The sequence below is a fragment of the Mobula birostris genome, chromosome 14 (assembly GCF_030028105.1).
Source record: "Mobula birostris isolate sMobBir1 chromosome 14, sMobBir1.hap1, whole genome shotgun sequence".
NCBI lineage: Eukaryota > Metazoa > Chordata > Chondrichthyes > Myliobatiformes > Myliobatidae > Mobula > Mobula birostris.
In genome coordinates this window covers 21,842,713-21,869,112 of record NC_092383.1, presented here as the reverse complement: position 1 = coordinate 21,869,112, position 26,400 = coordinate 21,842,713, and the positions used below count along the sequence as shown (strand labels likewise).

The 26,400-nt window shown below is 39.0% G+C and overlaps 1 protein-coding gene across 3 annotated transcripts in view; it reads left to right on the top strand.

Moving 5' to 3' along the window:
• myo5c (myosin VC) overlaps positions 1-26,400 on the top strand; it is a 123,589-nt gene that overhangs the window by 81,353 nt on the left and 15,836 nt on the right. Inside the window, exons 27-34 of one of the 3 annotated variants that reach the window (XM_072278207.1) lie at positions 4,823-4,886; positions 8,188-8,268; positions 12,448-12,628; positions 14,183-14,276; positions 14,413-14,476; positions 21,538-21,706; positions 22,596-22,683; positions 23,386-23,493. In XM_072278207.1, the coding sequence (XP_072134308.1) occupies positions 4,823-4,886; positions 8,188-8,268; positions 12,448-12,628; positions 14,183-14,276; positions 14,413-14,476; positions 21,538-21,706; positions 22,596-22,683; positions 23,386-23,493 (849 nt within the window). The remainder of the gene's footprint in view (positions 1-4,822; positions 4,887-8,187; positions 8,269-12,447; positions 12,629-14,182; positions 14,277-14,412; positions 14,477-21,537; positions 21,707-22,595; positions 22,684-23,385; positions 23,494-26,400) is intronic. The other 2 variants (XM_072278210.1, XM_072278209.1) reach the window with 2 other exon arrangements.

The following is a 26,400-nucleotide window of genomic DNA, read 5'->3' as shown; positions in this document are numbered from 1 at the left end:
GGTTGGTGCTGGATTCCAAGGGGGGGAATTTGTAGAATGCCTACAAGATGGCTTACTAGAGCAACTTGAGGTTGATCCCACTAGCAGAACAGCAGTTTTGGGTTGAGTGTTGCATAATGAATCAGATTTGATCAGGGAGCTTAAAGTAAAAGGACCCTTAGGAGGCAGTGATCATAATATATGATTGAATTCACCCTGCAGTTTGAGAGGAAGAAGAAAGTTAAATGTATGTATCATTATTACAGTGGAGTGAAGGGAGTTATAGAGGCATGAGAGAGGAGCTGTCCAAAATTGAATGGAAGGAAACACTACCAGGGATGACAGCAGAACAGCAATACATCCCAAAGATGAAGAGAAAAAAAAAAATCCGTGGCTGACAAGAGACAAGAGAAGGCAAAGCCAACTTAAAAGCCAAAGAGAGGGCATATAATAGAGCAAAAATTACTGGGAAGTTAGAGGATTGGGAAGCTTTTAAAAACCAACACAGAGCAACTAAAAAACCATGAAGAGAGAAAAGCTGATATGTGAAGGTAAGCCACCCAATAAAATAAAAGGGATACCAAACATTTTTCAGATGTATAAAGAGTAAAAGAGGGGCAAGAATGGATATTGGCCTGCTAGAAAATGACCTTGGAGAGGTAGTAATGGGGGATAAAGAAATGGTGGAAGAACTTAATAATTATTTTGTGTCAATCTTCACTGTGAAAGACACTAGCAGTATGCCAGAAATTCAAGAATGTCAGGGGGGTAAAAGTGAGTGAAGTTGCTAAGGAGAAGGTGCTTGGGAAGCTGAAATGTTTGAAGGTAGATAAGTAACCTGGACTAGATGGACTACACCCCCAGGGTTCTGAAAGAGGGAGCTAAAGATATTGTGGAGGCGTTAGTATTGACCTTTCAAGAATCACCAGATCCTGGAATGGTTCTGGAGGACTGGAAAATAGGAAATGTCACTCAGCTCTTTAAGAAGAGAGGGAGGCAGAAGAAAGGAAATTTTAGGCCAGTTAGCCTGACCTCAGTGGTTGGGAAGATGTTATTAAGGACAAGGTTTTAGGGTACTTGGAAGCACATGATAAAATAGGCCAAATTTTGTATTGTTTCCTTAAGGAGAAATCTTGTCTGACAAATTTGTTGGAATTCTTTGAGAAAATAACAAGCAGGATAGACAAAGGAGAATCAGTGGATATTGTTTACTTGGATTTCCAGAAGGCCTTTGACAAGGTACTGCACGTGAGGATGCTGAACACGCTAAGAGCCCATGGTATTACAGGAAAGATACAAGCATGGATAGAAGAATGAGTGGAGGTCTCATTGAAACCTATCGAATATTGAAAGGCTGAGGTAGAGTGGAAGTGGAGAGGATGTTTCCCATAGTGGGGGAGTCTATGACAAGACGGCACAACCACAGAGTACAAGGACGTACCTTTAGAACAGAGATGAATAGGAATTTATTTAGCCAGAGTATAGTGAATCTGTGGAATTCATTGCCACAAGTGGCTGTGGAGGCCAAGTCATTGGGTATGGTTAAAGCAAAGGTTGATAGATTCTTGATTAATTGGGGCGTTAAAGGTTATGGAGAGAAGGCAAGAGAATGGGGTTGATAGGGATAGTAAATCAGCCTTGATAGAATGGTGGAGCAGACTCAATGGGCCAAATGGCCTTATTCTGCTCCTATGTCTTATGGTCTAATGTCTGTAGAGCATAATTCTCCAGAGGAGAACTATCTTAGCAAAGAGAAAGAGTTAGTGAAAAGAAGCATGGCTGCCTAAAATAGTTAAATTGAATCTTGTACTCTGGAGCTTGTGTTGGGTATCAATGGGAGAAACTTAGGAGGTCAAAGATGCAGTGTTCAGAATTCAAGAGGGACAGAGAGTTAAAGTGGAGTAACTGGATTCCTAATGCATCTATGTAGACTGGGTGGAAATGTTCTTGAGCCAAACCTGTGACTGATTTCTCCAGTGTGAAGTGAGCATTGAATGTAGAAGAACTGCTGTTTCACTTAGAAAGACAGCTTGGGTCATAGACGGTGAGAAGGAAATGGGTAGAGTGGCGAAGCATCTCCTGCCGTTGCAGGGAACAGTGCTGTGAGATGGAGAGGGGTTGGTGCAGGTGATAGAATGAACCTGGAAATTGCAGAAGAAATTATTTATTTACAATACTGAAAGAGGAGGATACAAGAAGATGTGTCTGGTTGTGATATCTCATTGGGGTGACAAAGAATTATGGAAATTAATCCAGTGAAATGTGGGGTTTGTTGCAGTGGAAGGTAAAAACGGGGAGAACAATTAGGTTTCTGGCTGGGAGGAGAGAGGGTGAGAGCAGGAATGTGGGACATGGAGGAGACACTGTTAAGAGCTATATCGACTATAGAGGGGGAGAAGTTGACGACAAAAAAAAACATTTCAAAAGCACTGTTGAAGTAAGTCTAGTCATTAGAGCAGATATACTAGAATCACAACTAATCACTACAGAAGCAAACTTTTGGTACAGTGTCCATGCCAAACTAGTTGTCTACCTGAGTTTGTTGAATTTGTCTTTATCTGTCCCCAATCCCTCTCCTTTCGTTGCTGAGTTTGTCAACAAATGGGAGAATGGAATGGAGTCCTTATGAAAGACGGGGTGAGAGGAAATGTAGGAGATAGTTGTGGAAACGGGTAATCTTAAAATAGATATTGCTCACTACCCTGTCCCCGAGATGGAGACAAAAGTGTCAAGAAAGAGAAGGGTCAGACGTGAACCACGTGAAAGTGAGAACATAGTTGGTGAACCAAGGATGAATTTTTTGACTTCTGTATCAGTGCAAGAAGCAATACTGATAAAGCCATAAATGTATCGGAGAAACAGCCAAGGAGTGGGACTAACTAGACTGGTGATGGAGACATGAACTCACCCATGTTGTGTGTGTGAAAGTCAGAGATGAGCTGAGCTGATGGGAAGACGATGATCTCTGCTGAATCGGTGGCCAGAGCCAGGTGTATTCTGGCTCAGTGTATTTACAGTTTATTCTGGTTCACCTGCTATACTTCTGGTCCAACATACCAGGGTAGGTTAACTCTTCATTGTGAATTGTCCCATGATTAGGTCGGGATTGTGGGGTTGTATGGCTCAAAGGGCCAGAAAGGCCTAGAAAGAAGGAAAGAAAGATTGATCCTTGTATCTCCTTACCACATTCAACCCAGCAAGTCTATGCTGGCCCTTTTCAACTCCCCCACTGTTTTCTGTCTCTCTCAATCATTCACACTCCCTAATGTACCTGACACTATACCTACTCCACGGGCAATTTACTTTGGGCAATTAAATTACCAACCAGCATTTCTTTAGGATGGGGGGATGAAACAGGACAGTCATAGGAAGAACATCCAATCACCACACAAGACACAGCAAGGTCAGCATTGAACTGATGATCTTGGTGCTGTGAGGCAACTTAGAATCAAGAAGGAAAAAAAGAAAGATTGATCCTTGTATCTCCTTACCACATTCAACCCAGCAAGTCTATTTTTATATATGTAAAGTGGTTGGCCTGGATTTTTTTCTTTTTTCAGTGGGAGGTTGGGGTGGATGTTAATTTTACATAATTCTCTTTTGGGTGCTTTTTTTTCTTACTGTTATGAACTATATATTGGATTTGTTTTGCACTGTATAAATTTCCATTTTGTTGCTGGGTTCTTGTAGTTTCGCTGTAGAAATGTATTAAAAAATTAATTTAAAAAAAGAATCGTGGATACTCTTCTAAAAGGGGAGTAGGAGTAACGAGGGCTCACAATTCCCTCAATGTGGGAAGCATTTAATATGACATTCACACTTTTGGACTTTTATCTGTGAATGTACAGAGTATAAAAGTAGGGGTTTCGTGCTGAATCTTTGTAAAACAATCTCAACTGTTTAATTCTGATTCCCTTATATAAGAAGATGTGAAGGAATTAGAAAGGGTTCCGGTAAAGATGAAAAAGAAAGTGAGTTTTATTTTCGCTGGGTGGCATGGTAGCATGGTGGTTAGCACAATGCCTTACAGTAGCAGTGACCAGGGTTCAATTCTTGCTACTTCCTGGAAGGCGTTTGTTCTCCCTGTAACTGTGTGGATTTCCTCCAGGTGCTCTGGTTTCCTCCCACAGTCCAAAGGCATACTGGTTACTTGGTTAATTGGTCATTGTAAATTGTCCTGGCATTAGGCTAGGGTTAAATCGGGGTTGGTTTGTTGGTGCGGGTCGAAGGGCAGGAATGGGCTATTCCGTGCTGTCTCTCAATAAATAAATAACATCATTATTTTGCATTCTGACTCGATCAGCACTCTCAATCACATATTAATGATGCACATAAGCAATTTCTCCACCGCAGAAAGCAACTGACAATTCAATGTAAAATTTATTTCCCTCCGCTGTGAAAATGGATCAGTGCAAAGCACTTGGTGTTTTGAAGTTACTTTTAATCTGCTTTGAGTTTGGGCATTGGGATGTCTTGGATTGTTTCTTCATGCTGATTTTAAACAAGTGAGATGTACACAGTAAATATTTCTCCCTCTCAAGCAGCTGGGATTAGCTACAGTGCACAATGGCAGAGTGACAGTAAGACCTCCAAAATCTAACTTAAAGGCAGCTCGCTGAAGTTTTCTAGAACCTAAAGTTTTGCTTTAAGATAATGTTTGTGTCGAATTTTGAAATGGAAGAATAAAAGAACAAAGAATTCAGGTGGATCTGTGTTGGTTTGAATTATGTTGGTATTAATTTATCCTGTTTATTTAGAAACACAACAAGCAGCATGTGATATTATATGCCTTCTGAACTTAATCAATGTTGTAAGACTATACAAATATTTTACAACTTAACAGAAAAAGTGGAAGAAATTACACAGCAGCTCCTTGGAGGTTTAGAGGGAGAAGAATTACGAAAGAGGTATGAACTTTCATACTTTGCTTTGGCAGAAATAACCAAATATTAACACTTGTGTTCCTAACATAGTGTGAAGACCTGAGAACTGATGAAGATTGTGTTTGTGCTAAACAGTGTCTTCTTTTAATATGCAATGGAATAGAACTTGGACTTGCTCCAAATGAAATTAGTGGCAGAGCAGCACATCACTTCAAATCGTAGGGTGTGACTGTGTGTACCATCTGCTGCTGCTCACCATAAACACCCACAGCAAATAAAGCAAAATGACTTGTTGGCAGGTAACAAAACCTCCCTGATAGACGACATCCAAATATCCTTAAATATCGCTCACTCGGGCACATTTCAGTCACTATCACATCTTTGAGTACATGTGATACGTCACACTATGGTGCCTAAACTCCATCTCAGAAAATGCCTTAAGTTAGTTATGGACATGATTATATTTGAATGATAATTTTAAAGAGCCCATTATTAACATGAGAGGACCTCCTTCAAAAATTAGTTTCAGTGATAGTATTCTTGTGTGCACTTTTAGATTTTTGTACATTCTTTATCAGTTTCACTTGTATTTTAATAATGTACACTATAGGAAGATTTTAATAAACTGTAGACTACAGCCTTGATTTTTATGTTCTGTGTAGATCAAGACTGGTAAACAGACCCAACCTTTGCTTACAGCTCTTCTTACTCAGCATATTGCTTCAGATCAGGACCATCGGGCAAAAAGCAATTCTATTCCACAGAAACTTCGGTACCTTATTTAAGTCCGAAGGCTTCCAATTGAAAGTAGCTGTTCAGAAAGCCAAGGCAGTTGCCTTAGAAAAATGCTGCAAGCCTGTCATAACAGGAGTGTAGTCCAGTCCAAGTTCTCACCTTCTGCTCAGTCTTTTTTTTCTGGGTAGTAGGAAAACCCTTCTTTATTTCGATAGGCAGAGATTATAGAGAAAATTGGAATACCAAAGTACAAGTTCTAGTGAATAAAAGGACAACATTGGTTTTAAAAAAAAGATGAAGTAATAAGATAGTAAAACTTTTATGATTATTAAAATAACCTTTGCTTCATTGTACAGGTTATTATAATCTGACATTATTATAACTTCCAATAACAGGAATTGAATAACAATTTTGTAGTTAATATTTATTACACAAGAAACCTTTTTCCCATGTGATATTTGCCTTTTATTTCTAACTTGTGATTTTTGAAATGAGGAGGCAATTATTGCTTTCAAGGTTAAAATAATAATTGAAAGCATCACATTGGAGAAATAAAAATCAGAGTTATTAACTCTAAATCTGCATAAATAATCATTAACTTTGTATAGAAGAAGGATGGTGCAGATTACCATCCAGTCATACAACGAGAAAGGAGTCAGATTTAGGTTCAGTTATTTAAAGTACATTTATTTTCAAAGAATGTATGAATTATACACCTTGAGATTTCTTTGCTTACAGGCAGCCATAAAGGAAGAAATCTGAAAGAACCCAATTTCTTTAAAAAAAGTAAAGACAGAGAAAGGGAAAAAAACATAAATCATGCTAACAGTAGTAGCAAGCAACAGCAACAGTATTCCGAACCAAATTAACTCTTTAGATCCAAATCTCTGGAGCAGCCTAGAGTAGGCCCAAAGCCTCAGTATTCTGTTCGTCATATTACAGAGAAAATCACCGCAAGGTTCGCAGAAATGAAGCTCAGCAGCCGAGGGCAATCTCACTGCCTTTTCTTTCCAGAGAGAGGAGCTCCCAGTCTACCTAGGCCAGCGTTTAAATTGCTAGAATTGTCTGTTTAAATTTATACTCGAGTTCAAAGAAAACATTTTTAGTTAAATATACCTTACGTATTTGGTTTCAATTCCGAAAATTTTTCGATCTTAATCAATTTGGGCTTGCGATTCCTATTTTAGGTTACATATTCTTCCCTCCCTCTTCCACTGACCGTGCCTTTCAAATTTGGAAGACTAATGGTATTTCACGGTTTTTGGATTTATTTTTAGATGGTTCCCTTATGTCTTTTGAGCAATTATCTAACAAATATAACTTACCAAGAATACATTTTTTTAGATATCTCCAAGTTAGAAATTTCCTAAGTACTATACTCTCTTCCTTTGCGACGCTACCTCCTACATATATTTTAGACATTATAATTAACCTTAATCCACGTCAGAAAGGTGTAACGGCTATTATTTATAATACTATTATGAAACTTAGGAAAGCTCCATTTGATAAGATTAGGTCAGATTGGGAAAAGGAATTGGGTCTTATTATTCCAGTGGATGACTGGGCGCATATTTTACAACTAGTCAATACTTCCTCTATCTGTTCTAAACACTCCCTAATTCAATTTAAAGTTGTCCATAGACCACATATGTCTAAAGATAAATTAGCTCGTTTTTATTCTCATATTAACCCTTTGTGTGACAGATGTCATGGGGAGATAGCTTCCTTAACTCATATGTTTTGGGCCTGTCCTACTTCGGAAACTTTTTGGAAAGATATTTTTAATATTATTTCAAAGGTATTGAATATAGATATTTCTCCCCATCCTATTACTGCTATCTTTGGATTACCTATAATTTCCAGTAATCTTTCCCCTTCAGCCCGTAGATTGATTGCATTTCTTACTTTAATGGCGAAAAGATGTATTTTACAACATTGGAAGGAGATTAATGCTCCAACTACATTCTTTTGGTTTCCCCAGACGATACTATGTTTAAGTTTGGAGAAAATTAGAAGTAATCTTTATGATTCTTCAGTTAAATTTGAACAGACTTGGAGATCTTTTATTCAACATTTTCATTTAATGTAACTTTTTTTTCTTTCTCTGGCCATATCTACATTCCCTTCTTGCTTTTTAACTGTTTTTAATGGAGGTCGGGTTTGAGGACGTGATTGGTTTAAGTTGTTTAACTCCACTTGTTACCTAGTTAGCCCATTGCTTTACTTTGCTTTTTAGATTAGTTGCACGGTGGGTTTTTTGGGGGGTTTTTTTGGGGGTTTTTTCCCTTTTCTTTAATGACATGTTTGAAAATTAGTATACTATTATATTACCTTGTTATTTTATATCTAAACTGCACTGTTTGTACTAACTTTTTTTTGTGTATTAATATCGCTTGTAAAGTTATATTGCAACTGTGTATCAGTGCCTATATGGTTTACCTTTTGTGTACTAATTCAATAAAAAGATTTAAAAAGAAAAGAAAAGAAAACATTTTAAAAACTTGTATTTTTCATAAGTTTGATTAACAGCATGGTTAGGTATGGCAAACTAATTTGAAATACATTCTTGTAAAATTATGTTTTATTTAAGACTTTCTTCAGAAGACATGGAACAACTAAATGAAGATGGGGAACTTTGGTTGGCCTATGAAGGACTGAAAAGAGCTAGCAGGTGATAGAAAATAAATTCATCCTTGTAAGATATAAAATGACAATGATAGGGAATTATTTGTAAATGCTTTCTTTAGTAGTACTTATCTCTGTATACGGAAATTCTATATGCATTAAAGCAGAATAAATACTGTGAGATAAGTACACTACAATAGCATCAGATTTTTTAAAGCTAGTTCAAATTGTATTAATGTTCATGGGGTTTATGGTATTATAGATGAAAATAACCTTTTAAAAACATTATTGCTTTGTAGCAATTATGTATTAATTATTAGGCTTTATGTACAATTAGACAGATATCTAACAGAAAGCGAATATTGAATTACCAGCAGTGTTACTTGAAAAATAAACTCGTACTCAAGGAAAAATTAACTTGGAGCGCAAAAAGATTACTAATCAAGAAGATACTGTCCTTAGTATTGCAATGGACATATTATTGCGAAGGTTAAATCGTGTACTGTTTATGTTAGTACCTTCCAATGGTGTCCTTGACATGCTGAACAGTATTGTTTGATCAACACACATAAAAGTTGCTGGTGAACGCAGCAGGCCAGGCAGCATCTCTCGGAAGAGGTGCAGTCGACGTTTCAGGCCGAGACCCTTCGTTAGGACTAACTGAAGGAAGAGTGAGTAAGGGATTTGAAATTTGGAGGGGGAGGGGGAGATCCAAAATGATAGGAGAAGACAGGAGGAGGAGTATTGTTAGATATTTGATTGCTCATGTTGGTTATATATTGATACATTAAGTGCTCTGAAGATTCCAAAGGTATTACAGGTCGACCTTCACTAATCTGGCACAATTGGGACCTGAGGAGTGCTGGATTAGTGAAAATGCAGAATTACAGAAGGATCACATTAAGCATAATCAGTGCCGGATTATCAAAGGAACTGGATTACAGGTAGTCGGATTAGTGAAGGTCGACCTACACTTGTTGAGATTAAGTTCCATGACAAACCAAAGCCATGGGGTGTCTCTTGATGTTTTGATCCATTGTCATAGTGAGTTTTAGGGTCATCGAACACTATAGCATGGTGCTGGTTCCCCATCTCTGTCACTACTGAAGTGAATGTTGTGGACACGAGTCTAACTGACTGACTTCAGTTGTAGGCTAACACACACAAAATGCTGAAGGATCTCAGCAGGCCAGGCAGCATCTATGGAAAAGAGTAAACAGTCGACGTTTCGGGCTGAGAGCCTTCTTCAGCGCTGATGAAGGGCTTCGGCCCAAAACGTTGACTGTTTACTCTTTTCCATAGATGCTGCCTGAGCTGCTGAGTTCCTCTGGCATTTTGTGTGTGTTGCTTGGATTTTGATCTGCAGGTTTCCTTGTACCAGTCATAGGCTGACTGTCAGGCACAGATGTATTTTGGTTGGTTGCAATTGTTCTCCTAGCTGTTCTCCAATCCCTGATTCCTCCCTCTTTCAGCCTGCTGTTCACACTTCCCACTCTTCACTCCGGCTTTCAGAGCCCAACTTTGGATTCTCTCTGCCCTTATTTGGGGCTTCTGTATGGATGCCTCCTTTTTCCACGCCATGATGCATTATCACAGCCCCATGGAGATCAGAAAGTCTGACCAGATTTTGATAATTTCCTCCAGTTTTCCAATTCATTCCTTCACTGCTGAACTAATTAGAAAGAAACTTTAGCTTTATTTGTCACCCGTACATCGAAACATGCAGTGAAGTGCATCAAATCAGATCAGTGAAGGTTGTGCTGGGAGCAGCCCACAAGTGTGGCCGTACTTCCAGCACCAGCCTGGGATATCCCCAACTCACTAACCCTAACCATACATCATTGGAATATGGTAAGACACCGGAGCACCTGGAGAAAATCCATGTGGACATACAAACTCCTTACAAACAGTGGCGAGAATCCAACACTGATCCATGATCACCGGTGCTGTAAAGTGATTGTGCTCACCGCTGCACTACCATGACACCCTTACGACTGCTGAGCCAAAACCTGGGTTGGGGGAGAGTTGGGAATAATGTTAGAAATATGGCAAATTTAACCAATAGCCCCCATGCTGAGTTCATTTTGGTAATGGAAAGGACTGTTCTTCTCCCTTCACGATACCACCAAAGTTACTAGGGTCAAGATTGAAAAGTCCAGTTCTTCCCTCTCCCCAGTATTCTGCTCTTAGCTGGTCACATTGGGGCAACCTTGTTTTACACTCCTACGCACAATCCTTAGAGTAAATGCTTGTCCGTGTATGGGCAGGTGTCACTAAATCCTTGTGTCCACTATGAGCTAAACAGCTGTTTTTGGCTACTTAAAACATTGAAATCAAAAGTAAAGCCAACAAAACTGCAGATGCCAGAAATCTGAATTAAAAAAAGGAAATGCTGAAAACACTCTGCAGGTCAGTCAGCATCTGTGGAAGGAGAAACAGTTGATAGATCAGGTCTGGGTTCCTTCATCAGCACTGGGAAACATGGAACTCTGTTGTTTCTGACTAAGGGTCTTGGGATCCGAAATGTCATCTCTTGCTCTTCCTACAGATAACTGCCTAAGCCACAGAGTGTTTCCAACATTTTCTGTTATTATATGAGGATTTTACATCAAAAGTCCACTATGATTCAAAGATAAACATTTAAAAAATTCCTTCCCCTTCCCCTCTTCTTCTGTTCTCCAATCTGGCCTATTCTCACCTGCGTATCACCTCCCTTTGGATCCCATCTTTCTTTCCTTTCTCCAATGGTCCACTCTCCTGTCCTATCAGATTCCTTCCTCTCCAGGCATCTACCTTTCCCACCTACCTGCTTCACATAGCACCTTCTAGCTATCCTCCTTCCCCTTGCCTCACCTTTTTATTCTGGCGTCCTCCCCCTTCCTTTCCAGTCCTAAGGAAGGGTCACGGCCTGAAACGTCGACTAATTACTCTTTTCTATAGATGCTGCCTGACCTTCTGAGTTCATCCAGCATTTTGTGTGTGTTGCTTTGGATTTCCAGCATCTGCAGACTTTCCCATGTTAAATATACATTCATTGCTAAGTGTTCTCATGTACAGCTGTTTCCTTGTGTTTTCTGCCCTTCCCATCCACACTTCCATTATTTGCCTCTCTAGCACTTCAACTTTCTCTCTCACTCTCACTCAGAACTTTCCTCCGTCCAAATATCTTTCACCCTTACTTAATCTTTCTCTCTCTCATTGGAGTCTAATGTGGGATATGTGAAGTTGTTCATAGTGGACGGAAGAATAAAAGAACAGTTTTATTTAAGTGAGGGAAAACACTAGAGTGCTGCAGTAAAAAAGGTAGATCTGGGGCCCCTGTTCTTGAGGCACAGAAAGCTAGCACATAGATGCAGTGGGCGGTAGGGAAGGCTAATGGAATGTTAGCCCTTATTTCAAAGGGGTTGGCGTTCAAAAGCAGCAATTATATGAGCCTCTAAAACACTGTGAACAATTTGGAGATCTTTCTGGCCCCAAATTAAGAAAATAAATTTATGGAATTATTTCATTGGAGGCTGTCTGGAGAAAGTGGAAGATCCTGGTTATCCTTGCTGCAAGGTTTCCTGCTTTGAACTCCTACCCCTTGGAAATAAGGGCCAACATTCTGTAAAGAATAGTTAAATGGGTTGGTGATTTATTCATTGAAGTTTAGAAGAATGAGAAGTAACCTTATTGAAATGAACCTTGGAAGTCCAGCCGGGGTTAATGCGGACTTGTAATGATTGGCGGATGTGTTATGAGAGAGTGCAGAACCAGACTGAGCGATCTTGGAATAAAAGGGCACCCTTTGAGTTTCTTCTCTCACATTCTTGTGAGTGGCACCTTCCACCGTAAGCTGTGGGGGACAGGGTCATTGGCTCCGATAGATAGATTTCTAATTGGTGAAGGAATCGAGAGTTATGTGAAAAGGGCAGGAAGGTGGATTTGAGGAATGTGGGATCAGCTGTGATGCAAATGAATGGCGGAAGTGACTTGAACTTAGAACAGTAAAGCACAGTACAGGAACTTTGGTCCACAATATTGTGCTGACCCTTTAACCTACTCCAAGATCAATCTAACCCTTCCTTCCCATATAGCCGACCATAGCTTGGGAGGCCCATTCTAATGACCTATGGTCTTACACTCCTAGTGAGTTTTCCAGGCGCTTTTTGTCTTCTAATGTATGTAAAAAGAACCTTTTGCCATTACAAAAATCGGATTAATTGTGGGCCTCCGTGTCACACAGAGTGATGGAATCGCATATTCAGTCTCAGAAAGAGAACTATGAGAAGGAAATTGAAGAACTCAGTTTGAAAATTGAACAGTTCTCTGAAGACACATCTCACTTGCAGCAAAAGTTCCAAGAAGAAAATCTTACCAATGAGAACCTCCGACTGGACTTGACCAGGCTGGCCAATGAAAATATGGTACATTAAAATTATTAGGGGGTTGAATGCTGGGACACACAGATGTTTCTATCCCAAATGTGTAACTAAGTCCAAGCTTGGTTAGTTGATGACTTGTCAGAAATGAATTTGAAACCAAATCTAATGAGATTGAAGTGATGGTTTCTATTATACTTATCTGTCTATAGGTAGTCATTTGGCAGTAAAATACACAGTGGCCATTGGTACTAACCTTTCTGAATTGCTCAAACAACTGATCTTCAAAGTTCAAAGTACATTTATCATCAAAGTATGTATACTTTATACAACCTTGAGATTCGTCTCCTAACAGGCAGCCATGAAGCAAAGGAACCAAACAAAACCCATTAAAAACAGAAGAAGACCATCTAAACATCCAGTGTCTGGGGAGAGAGAGAAAGAAAAAAAACAAACAGCATTCAAAACTGAAGTTCACAAAGCCAGGTGTCACTGTAGCCAATCCAGAAATCCACTAGTTGCAGGCCACAGCCTCAGTCCAGTACAGAGATGAGAAAACCCTGTGGATCTGTGAGTCCCTTGTGTCTGACCCCGACACCCTGACCATTTCAATCTAGCCCGGCACTTCAATTGTCCAAACCTTGGGTTGTTCCTCGCTCTCTGCCACTTTGATACACCCTCAGGCTCTGCCACCTTTATTCGGCCAGCGCCTGATCTTTCCAATTCAGCTCAGCCCTTAAACCTCGGATCTTTCCTCAACTTTGCCTTGCCTCGCCTCCACTGCATCAAATTACCTCCAAGTCCACTCCAGCAACTCCAGGCAAAGACATACGTTCTGAATCCGTCCCTGCTCCCTCTGATATAGTTTTCACCCAGGTAGTCCCATTTCCTCTCACATTTCAAAGATATGGTGATCATTAGGTTAATGGGAATTGTTCATAACTCTTAGTGTAGTTCGATGATGAGAGAGAACAGTTGTAGGAAATACTGTAAGTAGGTGATTGCTGTGAAAACTAGCATAGGCATAATGGGCTGAAGGGTCTCCTTTGTCATAAGAGGATATGAGAGACCTTGAGACTGTGGGGTTGGAGAAATTAGCTAAAGATCTCATTGACCAACTACTACCTGATGATCTCCTGCTAAATGTTATAACATTTTGAATAACTATCAAAACCACAAAGTGTACAACCAGTAAGATTTCTTTAAAGGTTTTCTGACCTTGTGTTATCACCTTACCAGAAAGTACTGACAAATTATACAAGTTTATCCTGGGTACCTGTTCAAATTATGTCAGGTCAGATCAAGCTGGCACATCAACAAAAAAAATCACATGAGGACTGGCCATTTGGGCGAAGCATCTGGTTAAAATAAAACAGCAGCAACGGAAGCAGGACAGGGTGTAGTTTTAAGACTTCATGTTATTTACGTATCAGCTCTATCATGGTATCTCAATGTAAAGTCATTGGCATTGGGCCATTTTTTTTATACCAGTGCTATTTAGACAGTGGTTTCTTGATGCCATGAGCTACAATATATTCTATGTTGTTGATGGTATTGAATTAATCTTCATTGGATTTAATCAATTCTGTGTACATTCAGGTCATCCCCGAACTCAAACTGCAAATCCTAGAACTACAAAAAGAGAAACAGGAGATTGAGAATCAGTTGAAGGGGCAGGTTGTGAAAATGAAAGGTGACTATCTGTGGCATGCATCATTGATCTAAAGCACACGGACTTTTCATAGTCCAGTTAAAGTTTTGCAGTTGTAGAAATCTCTGAAGCAAATCCAGCTCTACAAGCATTAATTGCAAATCATTGAAATTCACAGAAAAGATGGAGGAAGTTACTGATCAATTGCAAGGCAGCCTTGAAGAAGAAGGACTCCACAGAAGGTGTGATATGTCTAATGTTAGTGCACTTCATTGGGGCTTAACGTTGTCGCATGTGAACAGTCTGTGCAGAAGTTTTCTTCACTGGAGATATTGGAAGTTATTGCTTGCAGGCGCTCTAGATGTCTATACTGTTGTGCTTGGATTAGAGTATTAATTAAAGCTCTTCAGCTATCTAAAATGCCAAACTTCTAATTTCAGTTAATCGCCAGAACTTTAATGCAGTTTTGAGAAAGTCAGAATTCTATTAGCCAAAAAACATAACAAGAACAGCATCTAATTTAACAGTAGTTTAATATTCAAAGTCCCTCTGTTAACGTTGCAGTCAGAGGTATAATTTGTAGCAGATCAAAAATGAAATACTACTATAACTTTAATCCTAAGAATTTTTAAAAGCTGCCTGCTCTTGTTTTTCATCTAAATCTGATCAATATTCCAATCATTACCAGTCAGCTATCTTTAAGTAAAAGGACTAAGTATTTCATTAAGTAATTAAATAATTATTTTTACAATATTAACAGAAAATGCTCTATAGTCAGTTAGCATCTTTGGAGAGGTATATTGAAGTTATGCTGTGTTATTGAGATGAAGATTTGATTTTGTTTTATCTGTCCACTGATGCTACCTGACCTTTTGAGAATTTGTAGCCACTGCAGGTTTTATTTCAGATTTCCAACAACTGCATGTTGCTTTTGAATTACATTTTCTTTGATTTTCATTTCGGATACTTTGAATCATTTGAAAAATCCTGAGTTGTGAACAGATTTTGGAGGCTCAATCATTTGTTCTGAGGTGTCAGTACTAAATTATTAACATAGGCTGATTACCCAGCATACTAACCAAATAATATTTATTTAAGCATGGTCTAAACCAGAGGTTCCCAAATGGGGTTTGACAGACCCTTTGTTTAATGGTATTGATCTAAGGTGTAAAAAAAAGGTTGGGAATTCCTGTTCTAAACCACTGTCATTTTTTTTTGAAAAGTATTTATTTCCAAAGCCTCTCAATACTCCATTATTATACTTGGAGTTCTTGGTTGCCTCTAATTTATGAAACTCTTCTCAGAGTCTTCTGAGGTACTCTGCTTTTTTTTTGTAGAATAAAATAAACTTTAGAATAAGTTTCCATGTAATCTTTCATAAAATATAAATTAAGAATAGCTGTCATATATGTTTTCTGCAGTTGATTGATGAGGATGTTGCTGAGACTTGAGGGACTACATTACAGAGAAAGGTAGAGCAGGGTGGGATCTTTTTCATTAGAATGTAGGAGAATGAGGCATGATCTTTTGAGGTGTATAAAATTAGAGTGTCATACAGTATATAACAGGGCGAATGTGGAGTCTTTTTCTCGGGCTTTAAGCTGGAGAACTAAAGGATATAGGTTTAAAGTCAAAGGGAGGTAATTTCCCTAAAACTTGGGAGACAACTTTTTTTTTCACTCTGTAAGTAGTCAGTATATGGAATGAACTGCCAGAGGAAGTGGTTGATGTAGTGTATTTAATATTTCAGTAATATTTGAGTAATCTTTTAGATATATTGTTTGATTAAGCATTCTTTTTTGTTTACATAATTCATTACGGGTTATATGTAAAAGTACGAGAATAGCATACGTCATTACGTCACCATATCGTAAGTGAACACCTCACTAAAGTAAAACAAAGTAGACACGTTTGTTCATTCATTTCTGGATGTACAAAACATAACATTGGCAATGAGTAAGTTTTAAAACAAACTGAAGAAGACTACCTACCTGTTGAATTGCAGCACGTTTTTCTCTCCGAAAGGGGAGAGAGATGTTCGAGTTAAAATAAAATGTGCAGCACATGTTTCTTTGAAAGGGGGAAGAGATGATTGAGTTATAAAAAAAAGCCAGGCAACAGATGAAATAGATGGGTTCATAAACAATGGCAGTAATAGTAATAGGTTTTTTTAAATGCAGAAATGACTGGCTACATTGGAAAGATAGACACATTTGATTTCACAACAGATTACTGGCTAATGTTATGGAACAAATTGAGCAGTATTTTGAAGCAAATGAAACAGCCAGTGAAACCAACTAAACCAGCCAAAGTGAGCTTTGCTGATATCGTGAAAATATTACGGAAACATTTAGAACTGAACCCATTGTAAGATAACTTTAGTTGTAAACTTAGTCGGCTCCATCATGGGCACTAGCCTCCATAGTATCCAGGACATCCTCAGTGAGCGATGCCTCTAAAAGGCAGGATCCATCATTAAGGACCCCCACCACCCAGGTCATGCCTTTTTCTCATTGCTACCATCAGGAAGGAGGTACAGGAGCCTGAAGACACACACTCAATGTTTCAAGAACAACTTCTTTCCCTCTGCCATTCAATTTCAGGATGGACATTGAACCCATGAACACTACCTCACTACTTTTTTATTTCCATTTTTGCACTACATATTTAATTTAACTATTATTAAATATATATAGTCAGCAAATTTCACGACATATGCCGGTGATATTAAACCTGATTCTGATTCCTACACCTATCACCTTCCAGCTATCCTCCTTCCTCCTTTGGAATTTTCTTCCATCTCCATCTGTAGGTAGGCCTCGGCTAAGTTCACTTTGCTGAAGCTGTTTCCACTGGAAGGGCTTGCGAAGATATCATAAACACAAGAAATTCTGCAGATGCTGGAAATCCAAGGCAACACACAAAAAAAAAATGCTGGAGAATTCAGCAGGTCGGGCAGCATCTATGGAGATTAGCAAACAGTTGATGTTTTGGGCTGAGACCCTTCCTCGGGACCGAACAGGAAGGGGGATGACACCAAAGTAAAAAGTTGAGAGGAGGGGAAGGAGGATGGCTGGAAGGTGATAAGTGAAGCCAGATAGATAGTTAAGGTAAAGGGCTGGAGAGGAAGGAATCTGATAGGAGCGGAGAATAGATCATAGGAATCAGAATCAGGTTTAATACCCCTCCCTAGACACCCCATACACCCCACCCTATCTATACTCCTCATAATTTTGTACACCGCTATCAAATCTCCTCTCAATCTTCTACATTCTAAGGAATACAGTCCTAACCCATTCAACCTCCTCTTATAACCCAGGTCCACCAGACCTGGCAACATCCCTGTGAATTTTCTTTGTACTCTTTCAACCTTGTTTACATCTTTCCTGTAGGTAGGTGACCAAAACTGCACACATTACTCCAAATTAGTGCTCAAGAACGTCTTATACAACTTCAACATAACATCCCATCTGCTGTACTCAGTACACTGATTTGTGAAGGCCAAGGTTCCAAAAGCATCTTTACAACCCTACCTACCTGTGATGCTACTTTCAGTAAATTATGGACCTGTATTCCCAGATCCCTTGTTCTACAACACTCCAAAGTGCCCTACTGTTCACTGTATAAGACGTACTCTGGTTGGTCTTACCAAAGTGCAAAACCTCACACTTGTCTGTATTAAATTCCATCTGCCATTTTTCAGCTCTGATAGCCTCCCTTGCTGTCCACAACTCCCCCAATCTTGGTATAATCCTCAAATTTACTATCCTATTAATGTTTGTACACGTAGTAATTGTGTTTTATAATATACTGTAGATGACTATAGAGCAATACGTTGTATATTTGAGTAATATTGTTTGATTAAGCATTCTTTGTTGTTTACATAATTAGTTACGGTTTATATGTAAAATATGTGAATGGAATATGTCATTATGCCACCACATTATAAATGAACACCTCAGAAAGTAAAATGAGTTAGACATGATTTCCCGGGCTGCTATGTTTTTCTTTTAAATAACTTTTGCAGTTATAGAACATAACAGTTAAGGCAGGTACATTAACAACATTTAAAAGTACTTGGCCAGGTGCATGGATAGTAAAGGGTTAAAGGAATATGGGCCAAATGTGGGCAACTGGGACTTACAGTTGGAAATCTTCGTTAGCATGGATCATTTGAGCTGAAGGAACTGTTTCCGTGTTGAATGACGCAATGATTTGTAAACTAATCCAATGTGTAGATTTTATTTAACCTTCTTGAAGAGTAATTAGATGTGATTTATAGCCTAGTGGCTTGCAAGAGACAATGCCACTAGTAAAACCGTAAAGAGATTCAATAGTCTTTTTAATTTCCATTTCTTGATTTAACTTGATTTTCTTGATGAATAATTTCACCTATTTCCAATTGACATAAGCTCCAAGTAATAGCCAAATTTCCATAAGACATAGGAACAGAATTAGGCTATTTAGCTCATCGAGTCTGCTCCACCATTCCGTCATTGCTGGTCCCGGATCCCACTCAACCCCATACACCTGCCGTCTCACCATATCCTTTGATGCCCTGACCAATCAGGAAACTATCAACTTCCACTTTAAATATACCATGGACTTGGCCTCCACCACAGTCTGTGACAGAGCATTCCATGGATTCACTACTCTCTGCCCAAAAACAAAATCCTCCTTACTTCTGTTCTAAAAGGTTATCCCTCAATTTTGAGCCTCTGCCCTTTAGTTCTGGATAGCCCCACCATAGGAAACATCCTCTCCACGTCCACCTGATTTAGTCCTTTCAACATTTTGTAGGTTTCAGTGAGATGCCCCCGCATTCTTCTAAATTCCATTGAGTACAGGCCCAAAGCTGCCAAATGCTCCTCATATGTTAACCCCTTCATTTCCGAAATCATTCTCATGAACCTCCTCTGGACTCTCTCCAACGACAAAACATTCTTTTCTGAAATATGGGGCCCAAGACTGTTGCCAATACTCCAACTGCAGCCTGACTAGTGCCTTATAAAGCCTCAGCATTATCTCCTTGTTTTTACATTCCCCTTGAACTAAATGCCAACATTGCATTTGCCTTCTTTATCACAGACTCAACCTATAAATTAACCTTCTGGGAGTCTTGGACGAGGACTCCTAAGCCCCTCTGCACCTCTGATGTTTGAACCTTCTCCCCATTTAGATAATAGTTTGCACTATTGTTTCTTTTACCAAAATGCATTATCATACATTTCCCAACATTGTATTCCATCTAGCACTATTTTGCCTATTCTTCCAATTTGTCTAAGTCCGGCTGCAATTGCATTGCTTCCACAGCACTACCTACTGCTGCACCTGTCTTCGTGTCATATGCAAACTTTGCCACAAAGCCATCAATTCCATTATCTAAATCATTTACAAACAATGTGAAAAGTATTGTCCCCAATACTGATCCCTGAGGAACACCACTAATCACTAGCAGCCAACCAGAAAAGGCCCGCTTTATTCCCGCTCAATGCCTCCAGGCTGTCAGTCATACCTCTATCCATGCCAGTATCTTTCCTGTAATACCATAGGACTTTATCTTTTAAGCAGCCTCATATGTGGCACCTTATCAAATACCTTCTGAAAATCTAAGTAAATGTCATTCACTGCCTCTCCTTTGTCCATCCTGCTTGTTACTTTCTCAAAGAATTCTAACAGATTTGTTAGGCAAGATTTTCCTTTACTGAAACAATGCTGACTTTGACTTACTTTATTATTAGTTTCCAAGAAATGCAAAACCTCATCCTTAATAATAGACTCCAACACTTCGGCTAACTGGCCTATAATTTCCTTTCTTTTGCCTTTAAAGAGCGGAGTGACATTTGCAATCTTCCAGTCCTCCGGGACCATGCCAAAATCAAGTGATTCTTGAAAGATCATGACCAATGCATCCATTATCTCTTCAGCAACCTCTCTCAGGACTCTGAGATGTAGTCCATCTGGTCCAGGTGACTTATCCACCTTAAGACCTTTCAATTTGCCTAACACTTTTTCCTTTGTAATAGCAATGACACAAAACTCCTGCTCTCTGACACTCACAGACCCCTGGCACACTGCTAGTGTTTTCCACAATGAAGACTGATGCAAAATATTCATTAAATTCATCTGCCATTTTTTGTCCCCCATTACTACCTCAGATGCGTCATTTTATAGTGGTCCAATATCAACTCTTGCCTCCCATTTATGTTTTATGTAACCAAAAAATCTTTATATTATTGGCTTGTTTGCCCTCATATTTCATCTTTTAGCTTTTTTAGTTCCCTTTTGTTGGATTTTAAAAGCTTCGCAATCATCCAACTTCCCACCCATGTTGGCTACCTTATGTGCCCTTTCCTTGGCTTTTATGCAGTCCTTAACTTCCCTTCTCAGTCACGGTTATCTACCCTTGCCATTTGAGAACTACTACTGTGGGACATATCTATCCAATGCCTTGTGAACTATTCCCAGGAACTTCAGACATCTCTGCTCTGCGATCATCCCCACCAGCATCCTCCTCCAATCCACTGGGCAAGCTCCTCTCTCATGCCTCTGTAATTCTCTTTATTCCATTTCAATACTGATACATGTGAGTTATGCTTCTCCCTCTCAAACAGCAGTATGAATCAATCATATTATGATCACTGTCTCCTAAGGGTTCCTTTACATTAAACTCCCTAATGAGATCTGGGTTATTACACAACACCTAATCTAGGACGATCTTTCCCCAAGTAGGCTCAAGTACAAACTGCTCTAAAAAGCCATCTCATAGGCATTCAACAAATTCCCTCTCTTGCGGTCCGATACCAACCTGATTTTCCTAATCGTCTTGTATATTGAAGTCCTCCATTACAATTGTGACACTATACCCTTATTACATGGCTTTTCCAGCTCCCTTTGCAGTCTCAAACCCACATCTTGGCTACTATTTGGAGGACTATATATGATTCCCATAATGTTTATTTTTACTCTTGCAGTTTCTTAACTCCACCCAGAAAGATTCAACATTCTCTGACCCTATCTTTCTAAAGATGTAATTCCATCTCTTATCATCAAAACCACACCACCACCTATGCCTTCCTGCATGTCCTTTCAATACAAAGTATATCCTTTGATGTTAAACTCCCAACTATCTTTCAGCCACAATTCCATTTTTGCTCTTTTTATTATAAAAACAGCAAGAACTCCAGACCACCACGTCACTTGCTATTAATCAAGTACACCAGGATCATTTTCAAATATCGATGTTGTTAATTCCTCACAGTTCTGTAACAAACTTTGTTCTCAATTTGTTAACAATATATAGATTGTTAGAGTCTGAGAAAGATAACTGTGCAAGAGAAAATGTGGAATTACTTGCTAAAGTCAGAAAACTTCAGAATGAGAATTATCAGCTACTGAATCGAACTCAAACCGATATCACAATCAATAACAGAATGCAACAGGAAACATCTCAATTAACAATGGAAAACTTGGTGAGTGTTGGTGAACTGCCATTCCTAAAATATTGCTCGGTTGTTTTATGCAGGTGGATGGAAATCTTTTAAAAAGTATAACACAAACCAAATGTTATTGAAAGATAATCTTCTACAGTCTAATAAGAAAAATGAACTTGAAGTCTAAAGTTCAATACCACCCTTGATGCTATTCAGACTTGATTACATACAATGGGAATGTTCAATACTTTTATCAACAACATAGAACATGAGTGATAAGTTCCAGTGATAGTTGTCTGAATTTAGAGATAGAATGTCATATTCATGGATAAGTGAAATGTCTTTTATGGATATCCTGATAACGTTTAACAGACCAATTTGATAAAACAGTCTACAGGAAATGAGAAAGTGACAAAGAATAACATTCTTTGAAAATAAAATTCTCATTGGTTGATTTCTTAGCATCACTATAATGCATATAATTCAAAAGAGCCCATTAAATTCCAGTGGAATTACTTGTTTTCGAACAATTCATGGCATTTTAAACTTTACTTCATATTTAACTTGGCAGCTTAAAATTGTACAGTAGTCCAAATAATTGAAAAATAAAGAGGAATTAGATGTTTTCGTGTAGATCAGAGTAAGTTGAAATTGAAACTGAAAACTTTCTTGGTTAAGTATTTCCATTCTGAAAACTTTGAGTTATAGTCATTAAATAATCTGTCAAAATCATTTTATGATAGTCTTGTCTTATCTGACTAAATTGTACAGTTCACTTCACCCTCAATAGTAAATGTATTACATTTTCTCTTTTTAAATGACATTTGATTTTAGAGAAGTTAATTGGGCTCTTGAACCTGTTGTACAAATTGGGCACTGAAAATTAATTTCAGCAGACAAATAATTTTATTCCTGTTTTATTTTGAAGGATCTGGAGGAGCAACTTGACCAGAAAGAAAAACAAATAAAGAAGTTACAGAATCAGATTAAGTCATTAACAAAAACAGCTGAAAGAGGTATGGATTAATACCCTATCCATAAATGAGGACAGTGGTATGTTATTTGCAAATCTATTGGGGAAGTAATTTTATATACAAAAAGAGCACGGTTGATAATTAATGCATACTGATGCTACTTCAAAAATTAATTCTCAGAAATAGATTAATAGGTTTCAATAGGTACATTTAATGTCAGAGAAATGTATACAATATACATCCTGAAATTATCTTTCTTTGCAAACATCCACGAAAACAGAGGAGTCCCCCAAAGAATGAATGACAGTTAAATGTTAAAACCTCGAAGCCCTCCCCCCCAACTTCCCTTCCCATGCATCAGCAGCAGCAAAGCAATGACCCCCCCCACCAGCAAAAAAAAGCATCTGCACCCCCCCCACCAAGCATTCAAAGCATCAATAAAGACACACACTTGCAGTACCCCAAAGATCATGTGTTCACCTGGTATTCGACATCCCACAGGCTCTCTCTCTCTCTCTCCCTAATAAGGGAAAAAGAGGTGTTCCCATTTCATGCAGCATGCTGCCCGGCCTGCTGCGTTCACCAGCAACTTTTGTGTGTTGCTTGAAATTCCAACATCTGCAGATTTCCTCGTGTTTGTGTTCCCATTTCATACGCACTCTTAAAGCTTTACTTGAGATTCTAAAGGCGTAACTGGCTTTGACAAGAGTATTTTCCCTGAAAATGTTTGTATAATCTCACCAGTTAATCAGGCCAACGCAAATCTTCATCAAGCTACGAAGAAGAAATACCTTGGAATGCTGGAATGCAAAGCAGAAGATGAAGAAAAGCTCATCAAAAATCTAATTTTAGGTAAAGTGTTTGATGTTTTTGCATACTGTCAGAAAGGCCTACAAACATTGGTGTTAATGGATTAGGGCAGCACATTAGCATAGTAGTTAGCACAATGCTTTACAGTACCAGTGACCCCGGTTCAATTCCCACCGCTGCCTGTAAGGGTTTTGTACTTTCTCCTCGTGACAGTGTGGGATTCTTCCGGGTGCTCAGGTTTCCAAAGGCGTAGTGATTGGTAGGTTAATTGGTCATGGTAAAATGTCCCATGATTAGACTAGGATTACTTCGGGGAAATGCAGGGTGCAATGGGTAGAAGGGCCGGAAGTGCCTGTTCTGCACTGTATCTCAATAAATAAAAAATATAAAAAGGACATATCCCATTGTGATTGCCTTCTTCAATTGTAGCAATCATATAATAAAATAAAAATGGTCACCTGCCTAGCACTTGCCTGTAAAATGCGACTCATTTCCTATCATTAAATCTCACTTGACAGCCATTGGTCTAGTTCGGCCTGTCCAGTCTCTGAGCTGAGAATCTGTTCAGCGGCAGTCAGCATGTATCAAAAGGACAGGCAGAGAGAGGGGTGAGGTGGCTGTGTCAGTAAAATCTGAAATCAAGTCCTTAGAAAGAGGAGACATAGGATTGGATTGATTTAGGATCCTTGTTGGTAGAGTTAAGAAATTGCAAGGGTAAAAGGACCCTCACGGGAACTATAAACAGGCCTCCGAACAGTAGCTAGGATGCAGGGTACAAATTACAAAGGGAGATTGAAGTGGCATGTAAAAAGGGGAAAGTTACAAATATCATGCAAGTAGATTGGGAAAATATGGTCAGTGCTGGATCCCAAGAGAAGGAATTTGAAAAATGCCTACAAGATGGCTTTTTGAAATGGGTGTTGTGCAACGAACGGATTTGATTAGGGAGCTCAAAGTAAAGGAACCTTTAGGAGGCAGTGATCATACTATGATAGAATTCACCCTGCAGTTTGAGAGGAAGAAGATAAAATCAGAGGTATCAATATTATTGTGGGGAGAAGTAAATTATAGAGGCATGAGAGAGGAGCTGGCCAAAGTTGATTAGCAAAAGACTATCAAGTTGACTAGCAAGGATGAAGGCAGAACAGCAATGGCTGAAGCTTCTGGAAGCAATTCAGAAGCTGCAGGATAGATACATCTCAAAGAAGAAATGGTTTAATGGGAGGATGAGTCAACTGTAGCTGACAAGGGAAGTCAAAAGAGACCACAGAAGCAAAAGGGAAGGAATGCAATATAGCAGAAACTATTGGAAAGTTAGAGGACTGGGAAGCTTTTAAAAAACCAACAGGAGGTAACTAAGAAAGTAATAGGAAGATAAAAGATGATATATGAAGGTAAGCTAGCCAATAACATAAAAGAGGGGATACTAAAGGATTTTTTTCAGATATAAAAATAATAAAAGAGAGTGAGAATGGGTATCAGACCACTGGAACATGACGCTGGAGAGTAGTAATGGGTGCTAAAGAAATTTTGGACAAACTCAATAAGTATTTTGTGTCATTCTTCACTGTGAAAGACACCAACAGTATGCCAGAAATTTCAGAATGTCAGAAGGGCAGAAGTGAGTGTAATTACTATTACTAAGAAAAATGTGCTTGTAAAGCTGAAGTCTTGAAGGTAGATAAGTCACATGGACCAGATGGACTACATCCCAGGCTCTGAGAGAAGAAGCTCCAGAGATTGTAAAGATTGTAGTGATCTTTCAAGAATCACTAGATTCTGGATTGGTTCTGGAGCTCTGGAAAATTCCTACTCTTTAAGAAGGGAGGGAGGCAAAAGACTGGAAATTATAGACCAGTTATCCCAACTTTGGTGGTTGGAAAGGTGTTGGAGTCCATTATTAAAAATGAGGTTTCGGGGTACTTGGAGGCACGTGACAAAATAGGCCAACGTCAGCATGGTTTCCTTGAGAAATCTGTTGGAATTCTTTGAGGAAATGAGAGGCAGGATTGACAAAGGAGAGTCTGTTTTCAGAAAACCTTTGACAAGATGCTGCACGTGAAGCTGCTAAAGGAGATAAGAGCACATGGTGTTACAGGAAAGATACTAGTATGGATAGAAAATTGGCTGAGCGGCAGGAGGCAAATAGTGGGAATAAAGGGGGCCTTATCTGGTTGGCTGCCGAGGACTAATGGTGTTCTGCAAGAGTCGGCAATGGGATTGCTTCTTTTCATGTTATATATCAATGATTTGAATGACAGAATTGATGGCTTTGTAGCCGTTTCTGGATGATACAAAGATAACTGAAGGGGCAGGTAGTGTTGAGGAAGCAGGGCATCTGCAGGAGGACTAAGCCAGATTAGGGAAATGGGCATAAAGTGGCAAACGCTATATTATGTGAGGAAGTTTATGGTCATGCACTTTTGTAGAAGGTGTTTTCTAATTGGGGGGAAGATTCAGAAATCAGAGGTGCAATGGGACTTGGAAGTTCTCCTACAGGATTCCCTAAAGGTTGGCTTGCAGGTTGAGTTTGTGGTAAGGAAGGCAAACGCAATGTTCGCATTCATTTTGAGAGCACTAGAATATAAAGGGAAGGATGTAAAGCTGAGGCTTTATTAGGCATTGGTCAGACTGCATTTGAAGTTTTGTGAGCAATTTTATGCCCCCTATCTAAGAAAGGATGTGCTGGCAATGGAGACAGTCCAGAGGAGGTTCATGAGAATGATTCTGGGAAAGAAAAGGTTAATGTATGAGTAGCATTTGATGGCTCTGGGCCTGTACTCACTGGAGTCTAGAAGAATGAGGGGGGATCTTATAAAAACATTCTGAATATTGAAAGACCTCAATGGAGTGATCTGGGAAGGATAATTCCTATAGTGGAGGAGTGTAGGACCAGAGGGCACAGCCTCAGAATAGAAGGACATCGCTTTAGAAAAGACATGAGCAATT